Source organism: Silurus aristotelis, assembly GCF_946808225.1.
Source record: "Silurus aristotelis genome assembly, chromosome: 7".
Classification (NCBI taxonomy): Eukaryota; Metazoa; Chordata; class Actinopteri; order Siluriformes; family Siluridae; genus Silurus; species Silurus aristotelis.
This window is the reverse complement of record NC_139580.1, coordinates 16,859,162-16,886,322: the sequence shown is the minus strand read 5'-3', so window position 1 is coordinate 16,886,322 and position 27,161 is coordinate 16,859,162. Positions and strand designations below refer to the sequence as shown.

The 27,161-nt window shown below is 37.3% G+C and overlaps 1 protein-coding gene across 5 annotated transcripts; it reads right to left on the bottom strand.

Annotated features, from left to right (window-relative positions):
- Nucleotides 1-469: 469 nt before the first annotated feature.
- lrrk2 (leucine-rich repeat kinase 2) lies at nucleotides 470-26,973 on the bottom strand (the record flags this gene model as incomplete). Of its 5 annotated transcripts, none has more annotated exons than XM_083547336.1 (51): nucleotides 470-1,686; nucleotides 1,790-1,867; nucleotides 2,009-2,217; nucleotides 2,376-2,528; nucleotides 2,728-2,915; nucleotides 3,070-3,142; nucleotides 3,322-3,515; nucleotides 3,773-3,997; nucleotides 4,098-4,198; nucleotides 4,321-4,491; nucleotides 4,698-4,858; nucleotides 4,988-5,178; nucleotides 6,023-6,135; nucleotides 6,268-6,414; nucleotides 6,537-6,728; nucleotides 7,393-7,539; nucleotides 7,725-7,879; nucleotides 8,326-8,507; nucleotides 8,599-8,687; nucleotides 10,703-10,904; nucleotides 11,273-11,491; nucleotides 12,086-12,213; nucleotides 12,300-12,523; nucleotides 12,727-12,908; nucleotides 13,094-13,280; nucleotides 13,410-13,503; nucleotides 13,584-13,732; nucleotides 13,831-14,081; nucleotides 14,448-14,653; nucleotides 14,738-14,813; nucleotides 14,893-14,999; nucleotides 15,086-15,262; nucleotides 16,042-16,306; nucleotides 16,542-16,706; nucleotides 17,592-17,720; nucleotides 17,814-17,953; nucleotides 18,111-18,255; nucleotides 18,641-18,768; nucleotides 20,071-20,195; nucleotides 20,747-20,876; nucleotides 21,106-21,212; nucleotides 21,527-21,603; nucleotides 21,734-21,897; nucleotides 22,218-22,337; nucleotides 22,482-22,649; nucleotides 23,078-23,212; nucleotides 23,354-23,488; nucleotides 26,000-26,088; nucleotides 26,349-26,458; nucleotides 26,549-26,628; nucleotides 26,823-26,973. In XM_083547336.1, the coding sequence occupies 51 exons, from the start codon at nucleotides 26,971-26,973 to the stop codon at nucleotides 1,565-1,567; spliced, it is 7,656 nt and encodes a 2,551-aa protein (XP_083403462.1). In that variant the 3' UTR covers nucleotides 470-1,564. The 5 variants fall into 5 exon arrangements, with proteins under 5 accessions (XP_083403462.1, XP_083403463.1, XP_083403464.1 ...); XM_083547337.1 differs by having other exon boundaries at nucleotides 7,731-7,879; XM_083547338.1 differs by having other exon boundaries at nucleotides 22,518-22,649.
- Between the last annotated feature and the right edge of the window lie 188 nt (nucleotides 26,974-27,161).

The window sequence follows — 27,161 nt, the reverse complement described above, 5'->3', positions numbered from 1 at the left end:
TGTATATAATTTATATACATACACACTGTATATAATTTATATATATACACTGTATATAATTTATAAACATTTTTATTTTCTTGCCTTCATGAGGCTACATTGCTACTTGATAAATAAGGCTGCCAGTACAGAGGCCACCAGAGACAAGAAACATAAAGAGCACAGCGATAAAGATGCAGGTGGCACAATTGGAACAAGACACTGATCCAGATTTTGAACCACTTGCATATATTTAGCCTTATCTTGTAATGCAATTTATGGACTTGTCAACAATAAAAGCAGAATTATTGAAGCTGGTATAAAATAAAATAAAAGAACTCCCCCAAAGACTGTTTTTCAGTACCAACTGGCTATGCTGTAAAATATGTCAGTTTTGATTTGAGGACACAAAAGCACACTACAACAATACACTTCTATAAGGTCTGCAAGACTATCTTGAGATCCTAGCAGAAGAATGCACAACTAAATATAGAAGAGGAATATCATTTATGACAAAAATAAAAGTTTTTTTTTCTTAACAAAACAATAGCAATACAAACCTGGGTGGCATGCACATTCATATTTAAGTAAAAAAAAACAAAAAAAAAAAAACAGTACAGTACATTCAATACAGAGTTCAGGACTCTAAATTCTCCATCTTTGTCTTTTTTGGTTATTTAACAATCAGGTCCAGTTACAATCCGTTTGTGAAATTATCTGTGCCAAAGTGTAAGCAAATCTCTACAATCTTAAAAAAAAGTGTGTGTAGAGAGGCTTGGGCTTGTCCTACTGGGTGACTTCTTAAAAGGTACTATGCAACCCCATACAACAGAGCTCCCTTATCACAGGGTCCTAAGTTTAGGGAGCAAAAAACCCTTAAGGGACCCTTAGAGATGTAGGAGGATGCAATAAAGTTATCAGCACATTAGAGCAAAACATTTTGATAGACATTAAATATTACATACATGATATACTTTTAAATATAATATCTATAGTATTTTGTTTAAATGTATATTATAGTGTTTGTATATAATTATATAGCCTTTACTCAAGGCAACAAACATTATAATGCATTATAAACATCAGTAACATGGATGTTTCAGTCATATACTGCTGTAATTCTTTAGACCATATTTCCTACGTTCATACCTTTCTTAAATACACCACAGTTTAGAATGGAATCACAAGCTTGAGTTATATATAAGTTATCAAATATTTCATGACAGCTTGACCATTCTATAACCACTGTCACAATTCTCCAGCAACCTGATCAATGAGATTTTAAAATACGTTTACAAGAACAATGAAAAATCATGCATATGTAGATACCAGTTTAAATGTTCTAAATGAACATTATAAAATATTATGCAAAAGAGAAAATTTAGCTTTTATATGTTGGCTAAATAAAATTAAATAAAAAATTAGTGTACAAAGAGCTTTCCCTTCAACGTGCAGCATTTTAAACAAGTAATTCACATATGAGTCTTCCTTTTCTTTAAAAATAAAATTACTCAAATTCACAATTGGTGATCAATAACGTGGTAAATTACCCTAGTAATACGTTTAGCAGATGTGAAAATAAAGTTCAGTCACAGGCCTCTTCTTGAATTTTGTATGCAATCTGCTCTCGCAACTCACAGTGCCTGTTTAGATCTTTTATTTCCTGAGGCAGGGTACTACTCCATATCATCAACACAGCATCCTTGTCTGTGTAACACACAGAAAGAGAAAGCCAAAATAATAAATGAAAAGCCCTTGTGAAACTAACAAACTCACTAAAATATTAATTTTCCCACAATGATCTCCTTACTTGACTGAGATTTGATCTTCTCTTGAGACGTGTGAACACGTCTTCCCAACATCAGAATCCTTTTTTGGCCTTGGGTTCCTATAGTGGTTCAAGTAAAAGTCTTGTATATTAGAAAGTTTTTTTACAATTTTAAGAAGTTAAGTGAAATCATAGTATGTAATTACACTATATTTAATCATTACATTTATGAAAAGAAAAAATAAATCAAAGGATGAGTACCGATCAGCACAGAGGCCATAGTACGCACTGACTGGCAGTCAGTGCTGATAACCTGCAGTAGCTGACATGTAGCGAGATCCACCAGCAGGATGTGTCCAGATCCAGTTCCTATCCATAAAGTGCCATTAGGCTGAACCAGCAGAGCCTTCACATGAGCCCACAAAGACTCCATTTCTTTGGAACTGTCAGCACTCACTGCTTTGGCCTTCCTGTTTGGCACACAGCACAAGCAACAAACGATAATTATATAATATCCCAATTCTTAGAATGGTGATTATGATTACTACGTTGAAGATTACAGACAGCCTGGGTAATTCACTATAAATCACATATTACATACATGCATGTGTAATTATTTTTTAAGTACCTGAGTAACTGCACACAGTCAATGAAGTCAATCATCTTCCCACTCTTCTTATCCCACACCTCCACACTGTGTCCTCTATTTTTGCTCAGGTACACATACTTGTCAACGACTAGCCGAGAGATACATGCCTCACTGCTGGAATGACGCCGCTGACTAAAGTAAAACAAAGTAAGATTATCATAAAGTAGCTTCCATTTATTCCAAAATTTCAATTTCTAATTTTATTCGTCACATGCACATACATAGAGAGTACGACATGTAGCGAAATTTCTTGAGAACCACTAAATTAAAAAAATAATTTAAGAAATATATATTTATTTTCAGCAGTAAGGGAAGCTGTATGGATACTAACTAATGCAATGTGGACCTGGTGTCTATACTCTTAGAGATGTCATAGTCCACAGTTAGAGAGAGCACCCTGGTGCCACAGCCAGCCCACAGAGTGGTGTGATCCTGATAGTAGCCAGATGGAGCCAGACACATGAGGGGTGTGTTCGCATTCCCAACCTGCACAAGCTTAACTGGAGCACCATCTGCACACTGGGTTGTAAGAGACCAGAAAAATTGAGCTGTTAAAGGCTAAAAAGGTGGCACAAATATTCTGAAATCATTCCTAATATTTTGTTAGGAAAGTATAAATATTTTCCCAACAAGAGAATGGATGAAAGTGAGCTTTAGGAAAAATACAGAATACCTTGAGAACTGAATCTTCATAGATAATAAGCATTCCGTTTGCTGTTCCCACTAACAGGTAGTTCTTTAAGCAGCTGATAAGAAAAATAGATCACATAATATGAAATAAAGTCTGAAATAAGAAGATAGATATATATATATATATATATATATATATATATATATATATATATATATATATATATATATATATATATATATATATATATATATATATAAACACCAGGCTATGACAGAAGATGTAATGCTGCACCTGCATTGAAAAGGTTTGTGAAAGTACAGTGAGGTTACTGCATCCTTTGCACTCTGTAAACAGTGCAAAACTGTTGTGTTTTTTGTGTCCATAACCACCAGAGAGCCACTCTGCGTTCCTGCAACTAACCAGTCGTGGACCTCGCCAGGCACTTTGACAGTCACCAGGCAGAGGACTGGGCTTTTGTCTATCTCCTGACAGACAAATCAACATACAAATATTATTAAAATTAGACTCAGTAAGCTTAATTTATCCCATGGAAAACACTTTTTTCTTTTAAAACTCCATTGAATAAATAAAAGAAAACACAAAATGCATACTTGCTTCTAGGTAGATTCAAGGCAACCTTTATTCATTAGTTAACAAGCTGAATATAATCAAATAAAAGACTACTAAAGTGTGCTTAGCAGTATAATAGCTATAGTTGAAATATATTACTGATCCTCATTACCTGCATAGACCGTTTCTCTGTTTCTACATCCACACCTGTGACGAAGCCAAGCTTCTGGCTGCTACTTCCACCACCAATCCATATTTGAGCTCCAGTGCCACTATTTACACTTCTATCCAAACCTCTACTGGGAACAGTGGCAGTGAAACACTCACAGGAGAGCCCAGGTAGAATCAGCTCACTAATCAAACACAGCATCTTTCCTGAGTTCAGACAGTCAAACACCTAAAATGGAACAGACAGCAGAGACAGACAAGCAGAAGTGACATACACACCCTGAAACCAGCACCGAGCCCCCAGTAATGTAATCGACTTAGTCAATTACCTTTGCAGATGTGGGTCTGGTCCCTGGGTCCTCTCTCAGACACTCCTTCATTAGGTTCTGAAACCCTGGCCAAGGTGAACATCTGTAGTGTTTCACTGGGTCTAAAAGGACGGTGACAAAGAGAGTTGTACTATTGTCAAGTAAGGATGGCAAATATCTAAAGCAAGTTATATTTTTATATTATTAATTTAAGATGAAAAAAAAGTAAACAGGTTTGTTTTACCCAGTAGCTTTCCCTGAACAGCTATTTCATCAAACTCACTGGGGAACTTAAAACCATCCGATATTCTCTCTCCACAGGTCAAAAGGTCATATAGCAGCAGACCAAATGAATACACATCTGCTTGAACGTTATAAATCACATTACCACGGGCAATCTCTGGTGCTCTGAAGCCTGCAAGATCCCACAAAATAAGCAATTCAGCAATAATCATAGAAAAAGGCAGCAGAAATAAACGTTTGGTGAATTAAATATATTCATTGTAATATAGAGTCATCTGTCCATTCTGGGTAGAAACCTTTTCTACAGCATATAAAACCTGGTAAAATGTCAAATACGGGTTGTTTTTTGTTCTCTTCTTTATCTATGTGATGTGGTACCTGGAGTGCCTTCAGAGCTCTTGACACCCATACTGCAGCAGTACTGAGCGATTCCATAGTCCGTGAGCTTAGCTATCATCTCTGAGTCAGTCTTAAGACTGAACAACAACACATTGTGAGGTTTCAGGTCCCGGTAGATTATCATAGAAGAGTGCAAATATCTGAATCAGAAACAGAAAAACATACCAAACACAGCATGTTAACTGCAATATTATTCACATCACTCCCTCCAACTGCAGTAATGTGTGCATATATTCCAAAATAGATTTGGGAGTGGGCAACATGCCTACCTGAGACCATCAGCCACCTGTAGTGCAATCCTGTGCTGCAGTTTGCAATTAAGGCTGCAGTTCTCATGTTCAAACAATGAGTCGAGAGAACCACATGGGGCCAGTTCTATCACCAGCAGATGGGGGGAGCTTCCTGCAGCCAAAAGTTCCACAAGTGTGGGATGGTGCAGTCTGCCTAATACAGCCAACTCCTGCAAAATCAACACACTACTTTGTAATTACTGTACATTTAAGGACTTCATTATATTAAACAGCATTTTTTCACCAAGTGAATACATATTTATAATACAGTGAGGAAAATAATTAATTGATCCCCGGCTGATTTTGCCAATTTATACTGTTACAAAAAAAATTTAACAGTCTAGAATTGTCTACTCTAGAAAGGTCTACAGTCTTGTCCCTGGCGTCCTTTGACAGCTCTATGGTCTTGCCCATAGTGCTGGAGAGGTTTAAATGGAAGAGGTTGATTCTGTGACGGTTGTTGTTTATACACATAATGAGTTGATATTAGGAGTTCTTTACTAAAGGGACAGGACTAATTTGGGTCTGTGGGAGTCAGAATTCTTGCTAATTTGGTATGAGATCAAATACTTATTTTAATCAATCAAATACAAATGAATTTAGCACCTTTCTTTAATTGTTTTTTTTCTGGATTTTTTTTAAATATCCTCTCTCTGTTAAAATATATGTACCATAAAGATTCTAGACTGTTTATTACTTTGTAACAGGGTAAACTCACAAAATCAAAATCAGCAGGGAATCAAATAATTATTTACCCACTATATATATATACACACACACACACACACACACACACACACACACACACACACACACACACACACACACACATTTTAAACACTCTCAGTTACTGAAGTTTTAATTAAATTCAAATGACCAGTGAATTGGTCCATAACTATTATTAGACAAGATGGTAAAATAAATTACTAGAACCTAGACAAACAGACAGGAAGTGCAATAGTTGAGCATGATAAATCAAAACTGTTATTGTGGACCAATTACTCAAATGATTACCTGTCTTATTAATCTATGGACATAAAGTTCAGATGCATGTTGGTTAAAAATCTTAACAGCGACATCTTCATTTTTGTATACTGCTCTGTACACTGAGCCAAAACCTCCATTTCCTATAAGCAGAAAAAAGCAGACCATTACATTGAACAAGCTCCTCTAGCTTTGGTAAAATTCTTTTGCTAAAATACACTGCAAATGATTACATGCCACTAGTGACATGCTTATAGAAACTGGTGTCTACTGACCAAGCAAGTACTCTTTGGAGAGATCCATTTCTAGCTCCTCTGGGTCCAACATGATACTAGCTGGTTGATCACTCAGCAGCAAGTCAGGGCAGATCTGGGAGGTGGGGATTGTACAGTGAGGGTTCTCTGGGCTCGCTAACAGACCATCTGGAACCATTCAAAAGAGTACAAATTAAAAAAAAACAGACATAGACTTAATGTGATTAAGGAATGAAATTTAGCAATTGACAGATGCATATGGCAGATTTTAATGGGTATGTTAGTGAGACCTTTATTAGTGTGTTTAAGCAGGTCCTGTAGCAGCATCTTGTTCCAGTCCTGTGTGTCATCAAAGCTGTACAATGCCCATCTCTTTAGCAATGTATCTCCGTCACCTTGTACATCGGTGTTGAGGAGGCCAGGAAACCATTCCTCCAGCACAGAGTCAATATGATCAACCACCTGGCCTAACAACACATGACCTACAGAACAGACAGTTCATCTTAATCAAACATCGCACATAAAAAAAACTATTTTATTAAATTTGGTGGTTTTGGGTTTGTTTGACAAATGTTTGGTTTTAGAAAAATTACCTTTTAACAAATAATAACACTATTTCTTCAAAATGAACCATCTAATCATATATATTTTAAATTATTAACCTAACAAAGTTAAGATTTGCAAGATAACTATGTATAAAGATGATCTTTTCCAGTGTCAGAGTTACAAAAGTTTCATTATATGTTATCTGTAGCATCATTTTAAACAAAAGGAAGGATGGAAAAGCTGTAATTTAAAAAGAAATACTGAAAGAAAATATTGAAATACTTGGAATTGGAATATTGGAATTCAAGTTGTGAAATGAAACTCATAAATCACTGATCAGCCTCAACATTGAACCCGGTGCAGAGCAATAAAATAATCCTAAGTAAGTAATAAGGCCCATATTACAGCTTCTTTTTATTAGATTTATACAATAAAATACTTCCCTTCTTTGGTGTATTTCATAATTATACCCTGTGAATGTTTCAAGCGCTATCTCTAAAACCAAGCCATTGAGCAAAAACAAAAAGAACTATAACCATTTTTATAACCAATTTTGTATTACAGAGCTCTCTATAAAGCTAGAATTCCCTATAAACACACCTTTACGGGAACAAGGCACAGTGACCCTAACAAAGCTGGCAGAGCTGTTCACATCTGAAAAGGCTTCCACTAGGTAGTATGCCTCAGCAGACCAGTTCAGGTATACCCCTGTCTTCCAGTAAATTCGATTTGGCCTCAAAGCTTTCTCTGTGGGCAAACATAGAAAAGAATAAAGTTTATAATATTAATACACATATTTTCATTCATACCACCACCGAATTTTATTTCGGAAGCATTGCCTTTTCTGTTTATACCATTTTCTTGTTTTAATTGTTCTTGTTTGTTCTGGTTAGAAAGGTGTTAATGAGAGTATTTTAGTGTAACAGTCTTACTTCTACCCTGAAGCATGAAAGAGGAAACCTCCAGAAGCCGACTGATCAATCTGGACCAGAAACCCATGGGGAAATAAGGCATCTCAAAGACCCTTACAATGATCTCTGAATTCTCACAGTGAGGAATCTCAATCATTGGCTTTTGATCAGTCAAGCTATACAAAAAATGAGACACAGGACACAATTGAAATGTGTTATGGTTTTAACATAAAATTTTAAACAATACATGCTGCGATTATTTCTAAACTCAGCAAGTCTCTGGTACATCTCTACAAACTTTCCTCATAAAATCATAAATTATGTAAAGCAAGAAAAATACGTTTGAACCAGTCTTCAACAAACATTAGGCACCATTTCTAAATACTATTATAATTAGTCAAAAATATTTTTTCTAATTTGTTTGTAAATGACATTTTCCCTCGTGTTGACCTAAATCTTACTGTTTATAAACATAATATATATATATTTTTTCCAAATATATTGTTTAATTCTTTTTTATTTATAGTACTCCTACACATGGAAAATCCACCTATATTTGTATTTGAGATGCAGAAAATGGTCCAGGATATAAAATGAAGAATGTCCAGGGCATAATACAAACCTGCCGTACACCAGGAGCTGCTCGTCGCCCAAGGGCATGGCAATTTGGAACTTCTCCAACAGTCTGAAGTAGTGAACGAGGTGATCTTTTGGGAAGCAGCAGCTCTCACTAAGAAATTTTTCCACAGTTGAGCGCTGCATCACCCCTCTAGAGCTCTTGCTCAGACTCTTCTGAGTCAGAAGCTAGAAAAAACACAAGCACAAAGATCACACCTCTATATATTTAGATGTGCTTATTTTATTGTGTGAATTTAAAGATGTATTTGTGTGTGACCTGTGAGATGGTTTTGCAGAGCCACTGGGGATAAATAAAATATAAGTCTTTGAGTTGCAATGCCGGGTCATCAAAGTGCAGCAGCACACCTGGGATTTCACACAGACAAGCACAGACACACAGACACTGAGTGAGTTATTAAGAATTATCTTGGCAGGGAAAGTAATATGAGCCTAAAAATCTAGTTAACAGTAGAAATATAACACAGAAGATAACACAGTAACCGAGATTTTTGCAATCTAATCTAATCTAATTTAATCCACCCAGCTCCTGTGGTTAAGATAAACTTGTTCAACTCAGATGGTGCCACCATACTGGAATTTTTTTTTATTTTTTATAAAAATAATTATATATACACACACACACACACACACACACACACACACACACACACACACACACACACACACACAGTATACATCAGCCAGGCATAATATTATGACCACCTGTCTAATATTGTGTTGGTCCCACTTTTGCTCCCAAAACAATCCTGACCCATTGAGCATTAACAGCATTAGCAATTTGAGCTACACTAGCTTGTCTGTTGGATCGGACCACATTGGCCAGCCTTTGCTCACCACGTGCATCAGTGTGCCTTGGCCACCCATTACCTTGTCATCGGTTCACCAATGTTCCTTCTTTGGACCACTTTTGATAGATACCTACCACTGCAGACTGGGAATATCCCAGAATATGCTTTGACCCAGTCGTCAAGCCATCACAGTTTGGCACTTGTCAAATCCTTAAGCTTGCCCATTTTTCCTGCTTTTAACACATCAACTTTGAGAACAAAATGCCTAATATATCCCACCCACAAAGATGTGCCATGTTGAAGAGATAATCAGTGTTATTCACTAACCAGTCATAATGTTTGAATGTTATTCCTGATAAATGTATATACATCTTCAGCTATATTCAGAAGTATTCAGTCCCCTTCACTTTTTTCAATTTTGTTATGCAGCCTAATACTACAATCGTTCTGACTGATTTTTTCTCAGTAATCAGGACCACATAATGAGAAAATAAAAGCAGAACCGAATGAGATATATATATATATATATATATATATATATATATATATATATATATATATATATATATATATATATATATATATATATATATATATATATATATATTAGGCCAGCAAAACAACTAATCGATAAAAATGCCGTTAGCGATTAGTTGGGCTGCTTAAGTTACGGGTTTGCGTGACGGCAAAATAAAACTGTCGGAGAATACAGGGTCCACCGGCAGCAAGAAAAGTCTTCCAAGGCATGGGAACAATTTATTTTATATTAATATTTTATAATGAACTCAACAAAGAAAACTAACCTACAAGTTATGCAAAGCGAGCTTGTATGGCATGGAAGTACCACAGTGATGCACAAGCACATGTAAAGAAAACACACTGGTGTCACTGGTGAAGGCGAAACATCAGCACGGTAAGCAAAAACGGTATAATCCGTATCGTGGAAATGGTATAGTTTAATGAAGTGCTATAATTGCCATCTGCAATTATCATTAAAAACAATACAAATGTTGACTTGCACAAATTGCTTCACCTTGCACCTCCACTCAAATGCTGGCGGTTTTTTTGCTTTTTTTTTTTTTTACAGAAAGAAACAACCCAGCACAAAACAAATGCACTCCTCAACAAGCAGCCACTATAAGCTTGAAAAATTTCTAAATTAAAGATAGTTTAACTCAATATATGTACACTAAAGTACACTTTTATACATAATGATTTTAATTGTCGTTTTTATATTGGTAAAGTAAGCAAAACATCAAATTAATGTTTTTTTCTTTCTTGTTTGTTTAATTAGTTAATCAAGAGAGAGAAATTAAACGTCTATCAAAATGCAGCCCTTATATAAATGATTATGGAATGTACTAGTTTAATATATAGGACAACGCAGTGTTTCTAAAACAGTGTAGCTCAATACAACGCATTACATTTAGTGCTACACAAGAACTCTATTAAGTGAATAATATTTTTTCATGGTGATCTCTCTAATTACATAATTATTTAATGTGTCTTCTTCTGTAAGAATGTGCACATCAAAGTAGACATAAATGAATGTGGAGAAATTCACAGTCTCACCAGTCTCACTGAGGAAGCGAACTGCATGAGCAAGTTCTCCCTCCTCCAGCAGTAGCTGGCTCTCCTTAATGAGCTGCAGTAGGCGTTGGTGTCTGAGGACAGGAAACTCAACAGGTACATGATTCCGCTCCTTCAGAATTCTCTTCTCCAGCTCAACATAACAATCCGGAACCAGCTGCCCCATCACTGGCTGTCCCTGGATCTGCAAAAAGGAAGTGTCAGGGAGCCACCAGTCACGCCGTCTAATCACCTACACCCGGCCTCCATTTACCCGTCCCCTTCACTCACGGTCCGATCTACAGGTTACGACCATAGATCATTCCAGGCTACCCACTGCTCTGTTCTATGTGCTTTCATGCTCCTGGCTACGCTTCTAAGGAAGCACTCAGTTGTGTGCTATTTTGCTAGTCACATCTCAAACTCTCGTGTTTGTATGTTTAGACAAATAAAAGACATTCTGTTTTACTGACAACTGGTCTATCCGTGACACAAATTCTCTTATGTGGGAAAATAGTATATAAAAAACATGTCTATTCAAACTTTTTTAGTTTTATTTAACAAAAAAATTACCTTAAAGCTGCTGGCCTCTCTGGCAATGGCCTTCCGCAGTCTGATGATAGAGTCCGACTCCTCACAGGCACACAGCATGTAGCGTTCCCTAATGTTGAGGAAAAGCGGCTGGGACAAAATTTCCTCCTGAATCTTAAAAGCACATTCCTGTACTTGGCCATTTTCACATATGTCCAAATGAGTGCCAACTATAATCACAGGAGCGACAGGGGCAAGTTCCTATAGGTGCCAAATAGGAGAACAATAAAAGTGTCACAGAAAGAAAACCAGCTAATCATGTAACAATCATGGCAAAGATGAAGAAGTGTTCAGGTCAATATTATTAAACTAAATTCCAATAAACTTTCCAGTCAGCACAACTGGTTCTATAATATTCAGGGAGATCTAACAATGTGCTCTCAAACTAATGATAATGAAAATGTAAGAAAAGCTTCAGACACTTGAAAAGAGTGGCTTTATTGCAAAAAGTACTAGATGATTATACCTCACCAAAAACAACATGAATGGAGTAATAAACATATTCAAGGAGAATTTAATCTCATCTGCAAAAAACTGAATCAAAGGAGAAATAAATGTTTCAACCGCAGGAGTATCAACAAAATATTTGCATGATGATGATGTTATTGTATATTAAGGGCATTTGACATATGTTTTGAAAAGACTAACATTCAGATTTAAAAGCAAGTATACATTCTTTCAGACTGCTGAAAATGCTTACATACTGACATATTAAGTAAAAGTCAGGTCTTTGTCACAGTATTACATAATTGAATTGACATGTACATTTCTTAGATTGAACAAGTTTGAACTCACTTTGATATTGAAGAGCCAATCTCTGATAGTGTCCAGTTCACCAGCTCCTTTACTCAGGTCATACAGCACCAAGTAGAGCGCTCTAGAGCTCATGAATTGAGAATTAGAGCCACTGTTCTCCTCTCCCCCTAAACAACCACAATCCAATTATTTCACTACAAACCTTTTCTGGTTTTATAATTTTACTGAAATATATTACAACTGAAAATCCAACCTGAGACCTCCCAAACATTCAAGACCATTTTTTTTCTATCACGGTCTCTGATGTGCCAGTCTATCACAGCGAAGATCGAAGAATGAGTGCCAAAGAACCATGAAGAACGCTTAAGTTTCATCAGCTGCTGGATCAGAGTGGTCTTCCCACTGCCTGTATTCCCTACCACTATTAACTTCATCCGGAAATATGGAACAGCCTTTTTCAAACGATGCTGAAAGTGTCTAATCAGACAAGGATACAAGGATAGTTCAAAGCATAAGATTTCAAACCCCAATTGTACAATTCAGAACAGAAAATGCAAATGTAAATCATGCAATACCGCTTATACATTTCAAGGGCTAACGTGGCAATTGTCTACAGGACAAAGAAAACCAGCAGCCAAACTTTCCTAAGGTAAAGGAAAAAAAAAAAGAATTTTACAGACCTGACAATGTCTTTGGTCTTGTTACCGATGTGTTTGAGGTCCAGTTGAAGCTGCAGTCTGTCCAAGGGCAAATCCCACAGCCAAACTAGCTTACCTATCTCATCAGGAAAAGAGCGCAGACCACAGTTACCATTGACATCAAGAGAGGTTAACTCTTCCAGCAGCCCGATCTGGGGAGGAAGCTAACAACAAAAGCACAGGACAATGAGGGCTATGTGATGTTAGTAAACTTAGAACACATGATACAACTGCAAACTGAAACTGAAGGCCCTGAAAATAAGTATTCCAAATCCTTTAGAAACATAAATGTGATCACCGCTTATTTTGTATTTTCATTAGAGCAAAAAGACATCAAACTGGGTGCTACCTCAGTAAGCTGGTTATCACTCAGATGCAGTTTCTCGAGATGGGTCCACTTATATACAGGTTCTTTGAGGTCCAGCACAGAGATCTGGTTTTCGCTGAATATCAATTCTCTTAAGTTAGCACTAGCCCACGCAGCTGGACCTGGCAGAACCCTGATACTGTTACTCCTCATGTCCAGTGACTGCAAACTGTACATACAAAACATCAGTCAACCCTGTCCAGACCCTGATTATATTTGGAGTGAATAGGGGTACAGTATATAACATTTAAACAGTATGTATAAAAAAAATTAGTTTAAATAAGTATATAGCACTTACTTTGGAAGATTGATAACTGTTTCAGGAACACTTTCAAAGTTGTTCTGGGATAATTTCAGGGTTCTTATTTTAGAAGGAAGTTGTAACAAACAACCTATAGAAAGATGTTTAATACTTAACAAAAGAAAGCAAGCTTAATTTACTGGAAGTTCCATTAGAAAGAAAAATGCTTACTAAGCTGGTTAATTGAGGCATTGAAAGTTTCCAGCTTGGAGCATGCAGACAATAAATCATCATAGATTATTGTTAATTTATTCTTTGAAACATCAAACACCTTGATTTCAGGAAGACTGAGCGGAAGGGAGAGTTCTGAGATTTGATTCCTGAGAACAACAACAACACAAAAAACAAAAAAACACTAGTGATGACTGAAATAACAGAGAATAAAGCTGAAGTAAATCAAAAACATTTTCCTTCATACCCCTCCAGTGAGAGTTCTTCAAGTTTTTCCATGGTTTGGGTGAGTTTGTATGGAAAAACAGTAATGCGGTTGAAAGAAAGGTTCAGCTGGCGGAGCGAGGGGCAGCAAACACGTAGGTCCAAAGAGAGCTCAGGACCGAGATCATTGTGTGACACATTCAGCATGCTTAATGATGGTAGGCTCAACAGTTCAGCAGGAAGGGATGGCAAATGGTTGTCTTGAAGATCTAACCTAGTCAGACTTTTCAAACTCTAAAGCATGTAAGAAATAATTGCAAAAGGTTACAATTCTTCCCACAATGAAGTAAGAGACAATATAATTAAATCCTTACTACAATAGATCCAATCATGTTCCAATAAATAAAAAAGTAAAAAAAGAAAGAAAGAAAAATGGATACTAATGACCAATTAACATTAAACAGTACAAACAAATAAACTAACTGGCTTATTATGCAATTATTAATGAGCAGAATGGTTTTGTCTTTGGAGAGTTAATAGGGTTCACTAGTGTGATTTAAAAACTATTAATATTGGGTAAATTAATGTCATAAGCACAGTACAATTAAATATGCATAGTAAGAAAGTTAATGAACTTAGTTAACGCAAACAATTGCCCACCTGACAGAGACCACTGGGAAATTCAGCTAGGCTGTTGTTGTTCAAATTCAGGCGTAGTAAATGCTCTAGCTGTTGTTGGACAGTATCATCCATCAAGCATGAGAGAGAGATTAGCTCATTGCCTGATAGATCCAGAAGTTTAATCTGATCTCTGTCCACACTTGCCAGTGATCCCCTAGGAGAAGAACTCTCAGAAAACAGCAGTCCTGCAGATGTAAAAGAAGCACCCACTGATAGAACATCATTAATATTTATTATAAGCATTTAAATGAGTTTGGGTAAAGTTGTACCTCTTTGGATCTGGCCCTGCCTGCCTGAAAGTCTCTTTTTAAAGGAATCCTTGAGATCGGGATCACCATTGCTTTTCTACAACAATTTATTCAAAAATGTAAATAAAGTATTAAATATTAAAAAAATTAAAAATTACATAAGGTTTCGAATTCACCTCTGAAATGGCACATCTAGATCGCATCTGCTGTCTCACTTTAGAGAGCCCTCTCAATTCATCTGGTGAATCACAGTACATCCTCCCTGAAGCAGGACTATCACTTCCTAGTAAGGGGCAGCAGTAAAGGCTAATAACATCAGCTACATTACAATACACAAAAGTTCGCTGAAGTAAAATCTGTGACATTTACCATCACTTTCGATGTCTTCAAATGCTGAAAACACACTGTCATCCAGAGAGGTGTAAAAAGACTCATCACTCTCATCATCAGAGAAATATTCTGTAGTGTTCTGTGACACCAAAATACCAATTGGACTCCGCTTCTTCTGCATGGACTTTATTTGCTTTGCCAGCCATTTCCCTTTACCTATACACACACACACACACACACACACACACACACACACACACACACACACACACACACACACACACACACACACACACACAAACAGGAAAAAAAAGAGAAATTATAAAGCACATACTCATACATACAAAATCGACTGAAATACCTGCAGATATATTTTGATCTTCAATTAATTTATGCTAGATCTCTGAGAATGCACTGGTCAACAGGTAGAGAACAGAAGTGGCAGAACAGCAGAAACTGTTACTAAAAAATAATATGGAAAAAAAAAAATTAATAACCACAAAGCTATTTAGATTGTTGCTTGAGGTCATAAGGTCACAGGATTTCACCAGAGTCACGGTTTATATTAGCTGTTTAGTTTATTTATCATTCAGCTTGCAAGTTTGGAAACACAGCTCTGCATCAGTAGATAGTAGGCTATTTAAAAGATTTGAATACAATTTCAATTGTTTCTTAAATATATAAATCAGATGGATTTTTTTTTAGCAAAAAAAAAAACCTAAATGAAGAAATGATGGACACAATATTTATAAATGTCAATATTAATTTTATGTTATAATTATAATTAACAATAAAACTAACTGGTATCATTTTAACGGGTAGTGTCTGGTGTTAACTGGTATAGCAGGAGTGAGCTGGTAAGAAGTGAGAGTTCTGAGAATGAATAAGAATGAGCTAAGAGTGTAAAAAATAATGTAAGAGAAAAAGTCTCAGTGTACATAAACATTTATAACACAAGGCATATGAATATTTTGTAAAGTTTGCTTTTTACTTACTGTTCCTCTTTTTTGCAGTAGGGGGAACTCTGTGCTCAGAGAGAAGTGCATTGAGCCATGCAGCCTCAAGATAGCCAAGCCTGAAGCCTCCCAAGCAGAGGGCGCTGCTGGTATGGTCCAGACCAAGACGTGCCAACAGGAGGATGACTAGAGGACCGTCTCTCCTCTTCACACACACACTCAGAGCCCCACGCAACTGCTGCTCATGTACACCACTACTCACCAGCACCTCGACCAGAGCCAGTGGACCGCCATGCTCACATACCTGTACACACAAACACATTATATACACCCACACACACACAATTATTTTTTGAACATAATTTCTTATAATAAAAATGTTTTTGTTTACTATTACTTTACATGAAAATACTCAAACTTTCTGTTTAGTAAATATTTGTAAAAGCGTCAGAGCTGATCCAAATAGAACATAAAGAATAAATCTCAGTCGATATGCATCAGTCATCAACATGAAGATACATGACGCTCTTTAAGGTCACCTGATATACGAGAGACTCTGTCTTGGTTTTTTTATTAACATCAGTTCCCAGCTGTATAAGACACTCGGCCATGACGACGTCACCCTCCTCACATGCCCTCTCCAGCATGCGATATTGGATCTCACTGTCCACCACCATCTTTGACAGACACAGACAGCTTAGCTTCTGTAGAGGACACATGCGATAAGAAAAGGAAACTGAGACATCAATATTTCATAAATGAAATAGCATTTATTACTGACCAGTTTTTAATAGTTAACAAGACATTTCAAATTCTCTTTTCTAGAAAGTGATTTCGATATTTTCAAGTGATTTCCATACTACATTTACAATTGTCTAATTGATACACAAAAGAATTGCATTTTCTCTGTAGCAATGTATAATGTGTGATTACTAAAAACTCACCTCACAATGGCCCTATAAGGTCAATGTGTAATATTTTGGTCACCTGCCAATTTCTATCCACAAGTTAATCTTATCGCCACTATCATATGACCAACTCATATGTTATGTCAGAGTGTATTGTTATATACTGGGAGAAAACCAGGATCTTCTCTCTCCCTTCACAAACATAAGCATACTGTACAGAAGCCCTTGATTGGTTGCTTTGACTGACAGGAACAAGAGAGTTTTGCATCTCTGCCACCCAGAGAGCATGGCTCCTTTTGCCCCCAGCTACAGATGGCTGTGGCTCCTGACAACATTGGGAATACTTTACTGTTGCACCATCAGAATGCTTTTATTAAGGATGGAAGTACTTTTCTAATTATGCTATATTAACACTGCTTATGTCTGATTGCACACAGATACAGATGTGTATGGATAAAAATGTAAATGCAACCAGACTCAACTGCTACTATTTGGATCCAGTGCTGAGCATTTAACGTAGCTACATTTCAACATATTTACTGATAGTCTCATATTTTCTTCCTTTGTCCACATTGTCCTTTTGTTGTTCTTTTCTCATTATAGGGGAAACATTAAAATTTTAGTAATAACAGGTCTATAATGCTGCTGTAATATATATTAGGTAGACAAACATGGACTCACTAGACCATCTCTATGTGCAGAAGTGCTTTCCCTCAACTGTTGGAAAATGTCTCTCTCAAAACCTTCTTTCTCCAGATCAGCTGCTGCTCCAGAGTAGATGTCCAATAATTTCCATATAACCTGAAAACCCTGCAAACAAATAATAAAAAAGTCAGACCTTTAATAAAGTATGTTTGCTTCATGTGAATGTGTAAATTCTCATTCCAGTTTCAGTTTTCTTACTTTCAGCCTCATTTCTTCACTGCCCTGGTGCTGCCTCACAGAGGCGACAAGAACCGACACCAACACGGGCTCCATCATACGTGACAGCTTGTTTTTTGAGATGAGCTGAAACAGAAGGCTCAGACCCCAGTAGTGAATCTCTACACACAGAGAAATTTTGAGAAAAAACAAGCAATGCCATATAAGAGTCATGGTCATAACGATCTCTGTTATAGGTTCTGATATTACAGCTAACACAACCAAGCCTAATCAAACTAAGTAGAATTTTGACATTTATATTGCCAATTGCCAACTCACTGCTTTTCTTAGGAAACATCTGTAATGTGTGCAGCACTGTGTCTATTGCCCCCTGCTGGCACATAACATCAACAGCTCCAGAACTATCAGCCAGAGCAGATAAAACAGCAAGCCCATACTCCTGAATATCCTCACTGCTGATGAACTACACACAGACACAAACATAGATTATATATAATTATAGTGTATATGATGAACATATTTATTTTACTGACTCCCACTGTGAAGTCAAATTAAGTCATATTTGCCTAGTAGCTAAAAACTAGAGTTAGTGTGTGTAAAGTTGTAATAGGATATGCAAATGTCAACAATTCATTTTAAAACTGAATCAAACAATTGAAAAAAGCATTTTTGCTTTTTTACAAAAAGCAGCTAAATTAATGTGAAAAAATGATTTGTTAGAACAAAATTAATTTCCATTTACTAACAAGGATGCATTTATGCTGAATATACAGTTAGTGGTGTAGAAGCAATTCTTTTTTCCAACAGTTAAAAAAAATAATAAAAAATTTTATTTGGCTGACTCTTACCCTGTTTAAGGCTTGAAGGTAGACAGTATGAGCTTCCTCTATCACACACTGATTTTTTAAAACTTTCAAAGACACATCTGATGTGTCTGGATCTGCTACGGATACACCATGCTCCCTCAAACTGCGGTCTGCTCTCTCACACACACACACACACACACACACACACACACACACACACACACACACACACACACACACACACACACACACACACACACACTTATATATATATTTACTGCGGCTTTACTACGTTCAAATGCTTTTCAATGATTTTATATTTAATTTATGCATATATAATTTAATTATTATACAAAATTACATTTATTATATATTCTAGATGCCTATATCTTCACAACTAAACAAAATGTCTGTGTATTTCTTTTTTTTTTAAATGGTCAAAACTATGTTTTTTTATATTTGATATTATAATTTTAAGCATTGTTGCCAACATGCCATCTACAATTATCATTAAAAACTTGCTTTACCTTGCACCCTTCAGGCACTATAAGCTTGTAAAATGTTTAAATTAAAGATAAACTAAATATGTGGCTTTAGCGTTTTTTAAAGTACACTTTTATACTCGTTATAATCGTTAGTCGCAGCTCTAGTTCAATTCAATATTTTTACTTCTTCAATATTTAGAAATTTTAAAAGAGGATGTTTACAACTATCACTTAAGAATCATTCTCTTAACCATTTTTATAAATCACCTTGAGATTAAGATTATACACTGTTTATATTGTTTTATTGTTGGCCATCAAGTAGCGGTGAATGGACTTTCCCTAAGTTGTGAGAACAGCTGAAATTGGGGTCTTTTTAAACACCGTCACTGCATCTTATAACAACCGCTGTGTGTAGAACATCTCCCATCCTTTTATGGACTCTTCAACTTCCTGCAATCTAGAAGAAGGTACCAGGGCATGCGTAACAGTACAGCCAGACTCTGCAAAAGTTTCTTTCCACAGTCGGAATAATTAACAACTTGCTGCCCCCTGATGCCTACTCAGATAATTTAAACCCCTAAACCCGGATGATTCTTACACACCATTACAGTATTTAGGTTCATTTTACAATGCATTGGACACATTATTATTAATAAGACTTTTGCTACAAACTTAATACTGCTGCTACATGTATTGCTGCTACACTACAACATAATTTGCAGACAACTGTTCAGATACAACACTGTCCTGTATAGTCTACATGCACTGTGTATTCACTGCCCTGTGTATTTATTTATTACTCATCACACACTAATTTTCATTTACTCTGAAAGTAGTCCTCTGGTGATTTTTGTATTATACATGTTTAAAAGAATCGGAACCACTGTATAAAAATGGTGTAAAATGAACTACATAGAATATGGCAATAACAAAAAAAACACAATATAATGGCAGAAGTTGCTCTGTATTGGGGCTAAGGGCTCTTACCTGGGTTAAGGAGCACCAGACTGGCTCTCAGTCCTTCCAGCTGTACCTCAGACTGGAAGTTATGATCCCTCATGGCGGTCAAAATCTGACCCAGAGCCATGTTCCCTTCGTCTAGACTCACAGTTCTACTGGCACACAGAGACAGTGGTGAGGAATAAAACACACACAACATTCACTAAAGAGAATTTTTAATATACAGTTTCCTTCAAAAGTATCTTTAACCTTTATAAAATCAATGCTTTTTGTCATTCATAGTATCAATATTGTTCGTAACTGGATACTGGGACTTCACACACAAATCATCTTCCAGGTGAATGAGCTTTCGATTATAATAATAATTAAAACACATATGGCCATCTCCTCGTTTGTGCCCTACTTAAACACTGTGTGTGGTCTTTAATAAAGTAATAACAGCACATGAATAAACCAAAGAATATAAAGGAGATAAGAATTTTCTCTATTTCCCTCTATTGGCTACAGTATTACAAGAAATGACAAGTTATTTCTTCCAAGGCAGGTATCACACCATATTGACTGTGAAGGTCAACATTTTTAATACATACAATTTTACAACTTTAAAATGAAAGCACACAATGCCCCTGAATATTAGCACATCACCACATACTGTATATCTTACATTCTTTATATTTTTTATTTGTTTTCAATTTGCTCTTACCCTCCCTGAAAAAGTGTGTATAGAAGCCTGCAGGCACTTTCACACACTTCACTGGAGTTGGCATGTTTCCTCATCAGATCCACAATGTTGTAATGAATGCCACTGGCTAGAAGCCGAGACCTCATCTTACCTGAGAGTGCACGCGCGCACACACACACACACACACACACACACACACACACACACACACACACACACACACACACACACACACACACACACACACACACACACAATATTTCAGATAAACTTGTCAAACACGGGTATGTTCACTGCTGTGATTCATTTTAGTGACCGGAAAAAAGATTTCAAATCCTCAACAAATAACAGATGTAAGTTATAAATGTTGACAATCTTACTGTGTCTGCGCACGAGGGTGCCTAATGTTGATGCAGCTGCCTGAAACACACCAAAACTTGAGGAGGGCACCAGTATCAGAGTCATGACCTGGATATACATAGGAGGCCTACCAAAACAGAGAAAGAGAGACAGTTAGAGAGACATTATTTTAGACATTTGTTTTCATTTAACACATTATTCTGCATAGTATTGCAGTAAATCCTTTATAATGGACCTGAATATAACTGCAGGTAATTTAGCAAAAAACCTTTTAACCTTTTAGTCAAGTATGAAATTAACACTAGTCTATTGTAGTAGTTCCAAGTTTCCAAGTATTCTGAATTTTAGAAGAACTAATTTGTCTTAATAAGATTTGTGAACAGTATATCATTAGACATGAAATATATTATTAAATAAATTAGTTGTAGTGTCTTTACTAACCTTTCTTTTGGGTCCTCATATATATTGTGTATACTGCCATAGAGCAGCAAGTTGTTTAATGCCCAGCAAGCAGCCTCCTGATGATGCAGAGGATAGGACAAAGACCAAGATATGAATATGCATCACACTCAACATACACCTCAATAAAAAACAAAAAGGTTAATACATTTCAACAGCTCTAAAAAAAAAAAAAAAAAAAAACCTGACCTGCACATCAGCATTGTCAGTGTGTCGCTCTAATGCCGTGCAGCAAACCTCTCTCCAAATCAGGCTTTCTTTATCATTACTATCTTCACCATCTTCTTTGCCTATGTCACCCTCAACCTCACTGCATGTCTTCTTGAGGTCTTTATTCTCCAGAATTGTCTTTGCTGTCACATCAGACGTTAGGTAGTATTAGTGCAAGCTGTATTAAGGACCGAACAACTATTTATTGCTGAATAAACAAACTCATGGTTGAATTTTGTGCTCAGCCAAATCACACCAACACAGAGTGGATTTCAGTATATGTCTAAAGCAGAATGGTCCATCTTTTGGTATTTTGTACTTAATAGCTTGTAAATAAGTTATGAATGTAATATTAGAAACTTTTAGCAACTGCAAAATACATTGCAGTGATGTATACCCAATGCATGCACGATTAGTGAAATAGAGCAAGACATTTCTAAGCTGTGGAGCTGTGAAGACTTACTGAGTGCAGAGAAACAGGACAGTGCAGCAGCCTGGATCTTGCCATTGTCAGGGTAGGAGAGACATGCTTTCATTACCACTCTGTGTGCACCATTCAGCACCAAATCTTTAAAGTAGCTTTCTGAAATGTGAAAACTTACAAAGTTACTTAAAAAATTCTTTACATGATAAATTTCATAATGGTTAAAAAAAATCACAGCAGCAGGTTAAACCCGATTGTTAATGCTAATGCAATAATTAGTCCGAAAAATCTATATAAAGACACCTTTTGTTATGGTTCCTGAGACTGCCTTTTGCCCACCTGAAGTACATTTGTGCAGCAGGCAGCACCCCACCTCCTGTACAGCCTCTGACTGCGGGAACGTCTCCACTGCCTGACACACTAAGCTGTAGCATTTTTCAGTCTTGGACATCAGAATCTCTACATTACTTGCTAGAATTAAAAAAACAAACAAACATGCAATTAAATTCTTGTTCTTTGCCTTATCATGCAGTCTTGTTACGTATACATCAAAGTGTTTTATATAATTAAATAAAGATGTTTAAATTTTGTTCTAATTATTCAAAATGGTTGTAGCTCAGTGGTTAAAGCATTGGACTCTGGATCGGAAGGTCATTGGTTCAAATCCAACCACCCCCAAGCTGCTACTGCTGGACCCTTGAGCAAGGCCCTTCATCCTCAACTGCTCAGTTGTAAGTCACTCTGGACAAGGCCGTCTGCTAAATTCATTAATCTAAATGTGACAGATTTTATTACTTTGGGAATATCCCTAAATCAACTAATATGTAACTCCTTCCATCACTTTATGCTTGTAGCTTCATATTGAAACTGTAAGAAAAATAAGAGTAAGCATTTCTTACCAGGCTCAGTCAGTGGTATAAGAACCTGCAGTGCAGACAACACCACATTTTCACTGTCCTTAAAGCTACTGAGCACATTCAGAACCACGGCATGATCCTTCTTCTCAATAAACTCCACCTGATGTTCCTCAGGAACTGGTTAAAAAACACACAGCACACCAAAAACAAAAAATAGGAATGCAGTTGAGCTATATTAGTATATAGCAAATTAAAGTCAGACTGTGCCACTTATGACTCAATGATAAATAATTAACCAGCACTAAGTGTGAATAGCACCTCTCTTCAGCAGCAGGCAGAGAGCGGAGCAGCCCTGGAGCTGGAGCTCCTCGCTGTGAGGAAACGCCTTCATAGCCTCCACCACCAGCCCAAACACATCCACATTTTCCATTAGAACCAGCAGTGTCATTTCATCTGCCACACATACACAAAACACAAATCACAGATCCCATAGATGGCTTGATACATTGGTCACTAGATACTTCTATTAGACGCAATAGCATGTGCATTTACTATAAATATAACACACATATATTTCAGTCAAACAATGTGTGACAAATGAAAAAACTAAATAAAAAGAGAGATAAAAAAAGAAAGATAAGTACAGCAAAAGTATAGCACCTAACAATAAGGTCTTTTACATGGCTCTTTTATTACATCTGAATCCTATTACCAAAAAATCAAATGCAATATGGTGTAATACAACTGTAATTGAGTGTTTTAAAGGCCAACAGAAAATTAAACTGGAAATGGAAAGTTGATCATAAAATGAGCAGCAGTATACAGTGAGAATGTTTTCAAAAAGCAAACAAATGTAAACAAAACCCGCACTTACATTCTGGATAATTAAATGTATGCCATGTTATCAAAAAGTTATTTACGATATTTATTAACTTTAATAAAGGAACCACATTTCTTCTTCTTCTTCTTCTTCTTTCGGCTGTTCACCAACTCCACACCACCCAACCTTCTCTCTCTCTCATTTTCCTCATTCATCAGCTGCTCAAAATACTCCCTCCACCTTCTCAACACACTTTCCTCACTAATCAACACATTTCCATCTCCATCCTTTATTGCTCTAACTTGTAGCACATCCTTCCCATCTCGGTCCCTCTGCCTGTCCAATCGGTACAAATCCTTTTCTTCTTCCTTAGTGTCCAACCTCTCATACAGCTCCTCATATGCCTTTTCCTTGGCTTTCGCCACATCCTTCTTCACCTGCTGCCGCATCTCCTTGTGCTCCTGCCTATTTTTCTCATCACTCTGTCGAACCCACTTCAGATTTGCGAACCTCTTTCTTCTTATGCTCTCCTGCACTTCCTCATTCCACCACCACGTCTCTTTGTCTACCTTTCTATTTCCAGATGTCACACCAAGTACTTTTCTAGCTGCCTCCCTCATCACTCCTGCAGTAGTTGCCCAATCATCCAGCACCTCTTTACCACCACAGAGCCCCTGTCTGACCTCTTCCCTGAACCTCACACTACAGTCTTCCTCCTTCAGTTTCCAACATCTTATTCTTCTCTCTGTCTAGCTGCACTGTCCCCTGCCAACACCTTACAGTCTCCAATCTCCTTCAGGTTGCATCTCCTACATAGAACATAGTCCACCTGTGTGCACCTTCCTCCACTCTTATACGTCACCCTATGATCCTCCTTCTTTTTAAAATACGTATTCACCACTGCCATTTCCATCCTTTTAGCAAAATCTACCACCATCTGCCCTTCCACATTCCTCTCCTTAAAACCATACCTTACCATCACCTCCTCATCATTATCCTCATCATCTGCCCCAATCACCAATCGTTCATTCCTAGGTACACCATCTACCACTTGATCTAATTCACTCCAGAATCTTTCCTTCTCCTCCATCTCACAACCCACTTGTGGAGCATAGGCACTGATGACATTTATCATCATCCCTTCAACTTCCAGCTTCACGATCATCACCCTATCAGAAACTCTCTTCACCTCCACTACACTTTTACTGTACTCTTCCTTCAGAATCACCCCTACACCATTTCTCTTTCCATCCACACCATGATAGAACAGTTTGAACCCACCTCCAATGTTCCTGGCCTTACTCCCTTTCCACTTGGTCTCCTGAACACACAACAGATCTACCTTTCTCCTCTCCATTATTTCAGCTACCTCTCTCCCTTTACCCGTCATAGTGCCAACATTTAAAGTACCAACCCAAACCTCCACTCTCTTACACTTTGCCTTTCCCTGCCATCTCTGTAGACGTCGTCCTCCTTCTCCTCCTTCGGCCAACAGTAGCCCAATTTCCACCGGTACCCTGTCGGCTAACGATACCTGTGGCGGTAGTTGGTAAACCGGGCCTCGACCGATCCGGTATGAAATTCTTATTTGTGATCCGCATATTCGATTTGGCACATGTTTTACGCTGGATGCCCTTTCTAACGCAAACCTCCCCATTTATCCGGGCTTGGGACCGGCACTAAGAGTGCACTGGCTTGTGCCTTCCTAATGGCTGGGTTAAAGGAACCACATTTACTCTAGATAATTAGGATTACTTTTTACATGAAAAAAATTCACATTGCTGTTGTGCAAAAGGTTACACAATGAGGTTAACATAAAGAAATACTGATGGACAGACTGCATCTTTGCTGTACCAGGCAGAAAGCTACAGTACATGTGTGAAGAATCTGCAGCAGTGCCTATCTATTGCTGGATTTAATTCATTACCCGAATTACTCCCTGATCAATAGTGCTTGTTTAGGAGCTATTTGAAATATATTATTTGTCAGGCTCACATTATAAACATAAGTATCTCTTGAAAAACACAGTGGATCAGACTCTAGTTCTACAAGACTGGTCAGGATTCTGAGCCTTGTTGTTCAGATTATTATATGGAAAAATTTAAGGAATATGTACTAATAGGGGCACGAGAGATTCCACGTACCTGACTTCAGCAATAAGGCTAGAGCTCGCAGCCCTACCATTATGACTTTTAGGTCTTTTTGATGCAAAGTCAGCGTGTTCAGAATCTGTCTTGAAATACACAAACACAAACAAGCACAGATAAATAATAACTCATAGTAAAATCACTTAAATCACTCTCATTATTGCTCATCTGTTGTGTATTTTTAAATACATCTCCAGTCAGGAATAAATGTGACAAAAGAATGAGCGTAAACTAAACATAAAATAATGCTGCTTTCACTTTTTATTATTTTAATGGAGGTAGAGGTAAATGTAGATGTACTGTTCCCAGCTACACATTATCCAAACAAAAATCCCTGCACACTTACTGGTGCACGCCTATACCACCCCAGTCCTTTCCAGCTTGCAGCGGGTGGACCAGTTTGTCCAGGGTGGTGGGACAGATCTCCATCAACCGGCACAGCAGGGACCATCCCACCTAAGCCGACAGACATTGATTTATTTGATCACTGAATAGGGTTAGAAACATACATGAATTGCTAACTGTAAAGAACAGAGAGGGGTTTACCTGCTGAAATGTGCTGTTCATGCATGATGACAGCAGGAGCATCAATGGCTGATGGACATCTTTTTCTTTAAAAAGCTCTTCTGTATAAAGAAACAGCAGAGGGGACTTAAGGTTCCTAAAATATCTCTCAACCCGCATACACCCAGTTAAATATAGAACAGTCTTTTGTGAACATGTGTCATCGCTGCAATGCATCCCAACACTGTATATCACCCATGTGGCACACAACGCTATAAATCACAGGGCATTTGTTTGCTTTGGTGTGCGCACTTACCGCACTCGTCTGTGTGTGCGAGGAACAGAAGATCCTGGGTGATCTGGACTATGGTGCTCAACTGCTTTACCTCCTCTAAATTGTTCTTCAGCCGAACAAGCAGCTTTATCAGGCTTTCTTCCAAATCCTCCTTGTTCACCATGTCTGACATGTGCCTGTCGCCCAGCGGACATTCAACACGTGTGTTATCACATCATTGCTCTGATAAATCCGTAAAGATTGCGGTGAGATGATGTTGCGGTGGTCTTAGTCTTGTGGAGAAGGACGCCGCACTTCCCAAAGCCGCCAAAAGTTTGTGCCCTGCTCCAAAACTCTCGTAGTTCTCTATTTCTGAGAGCT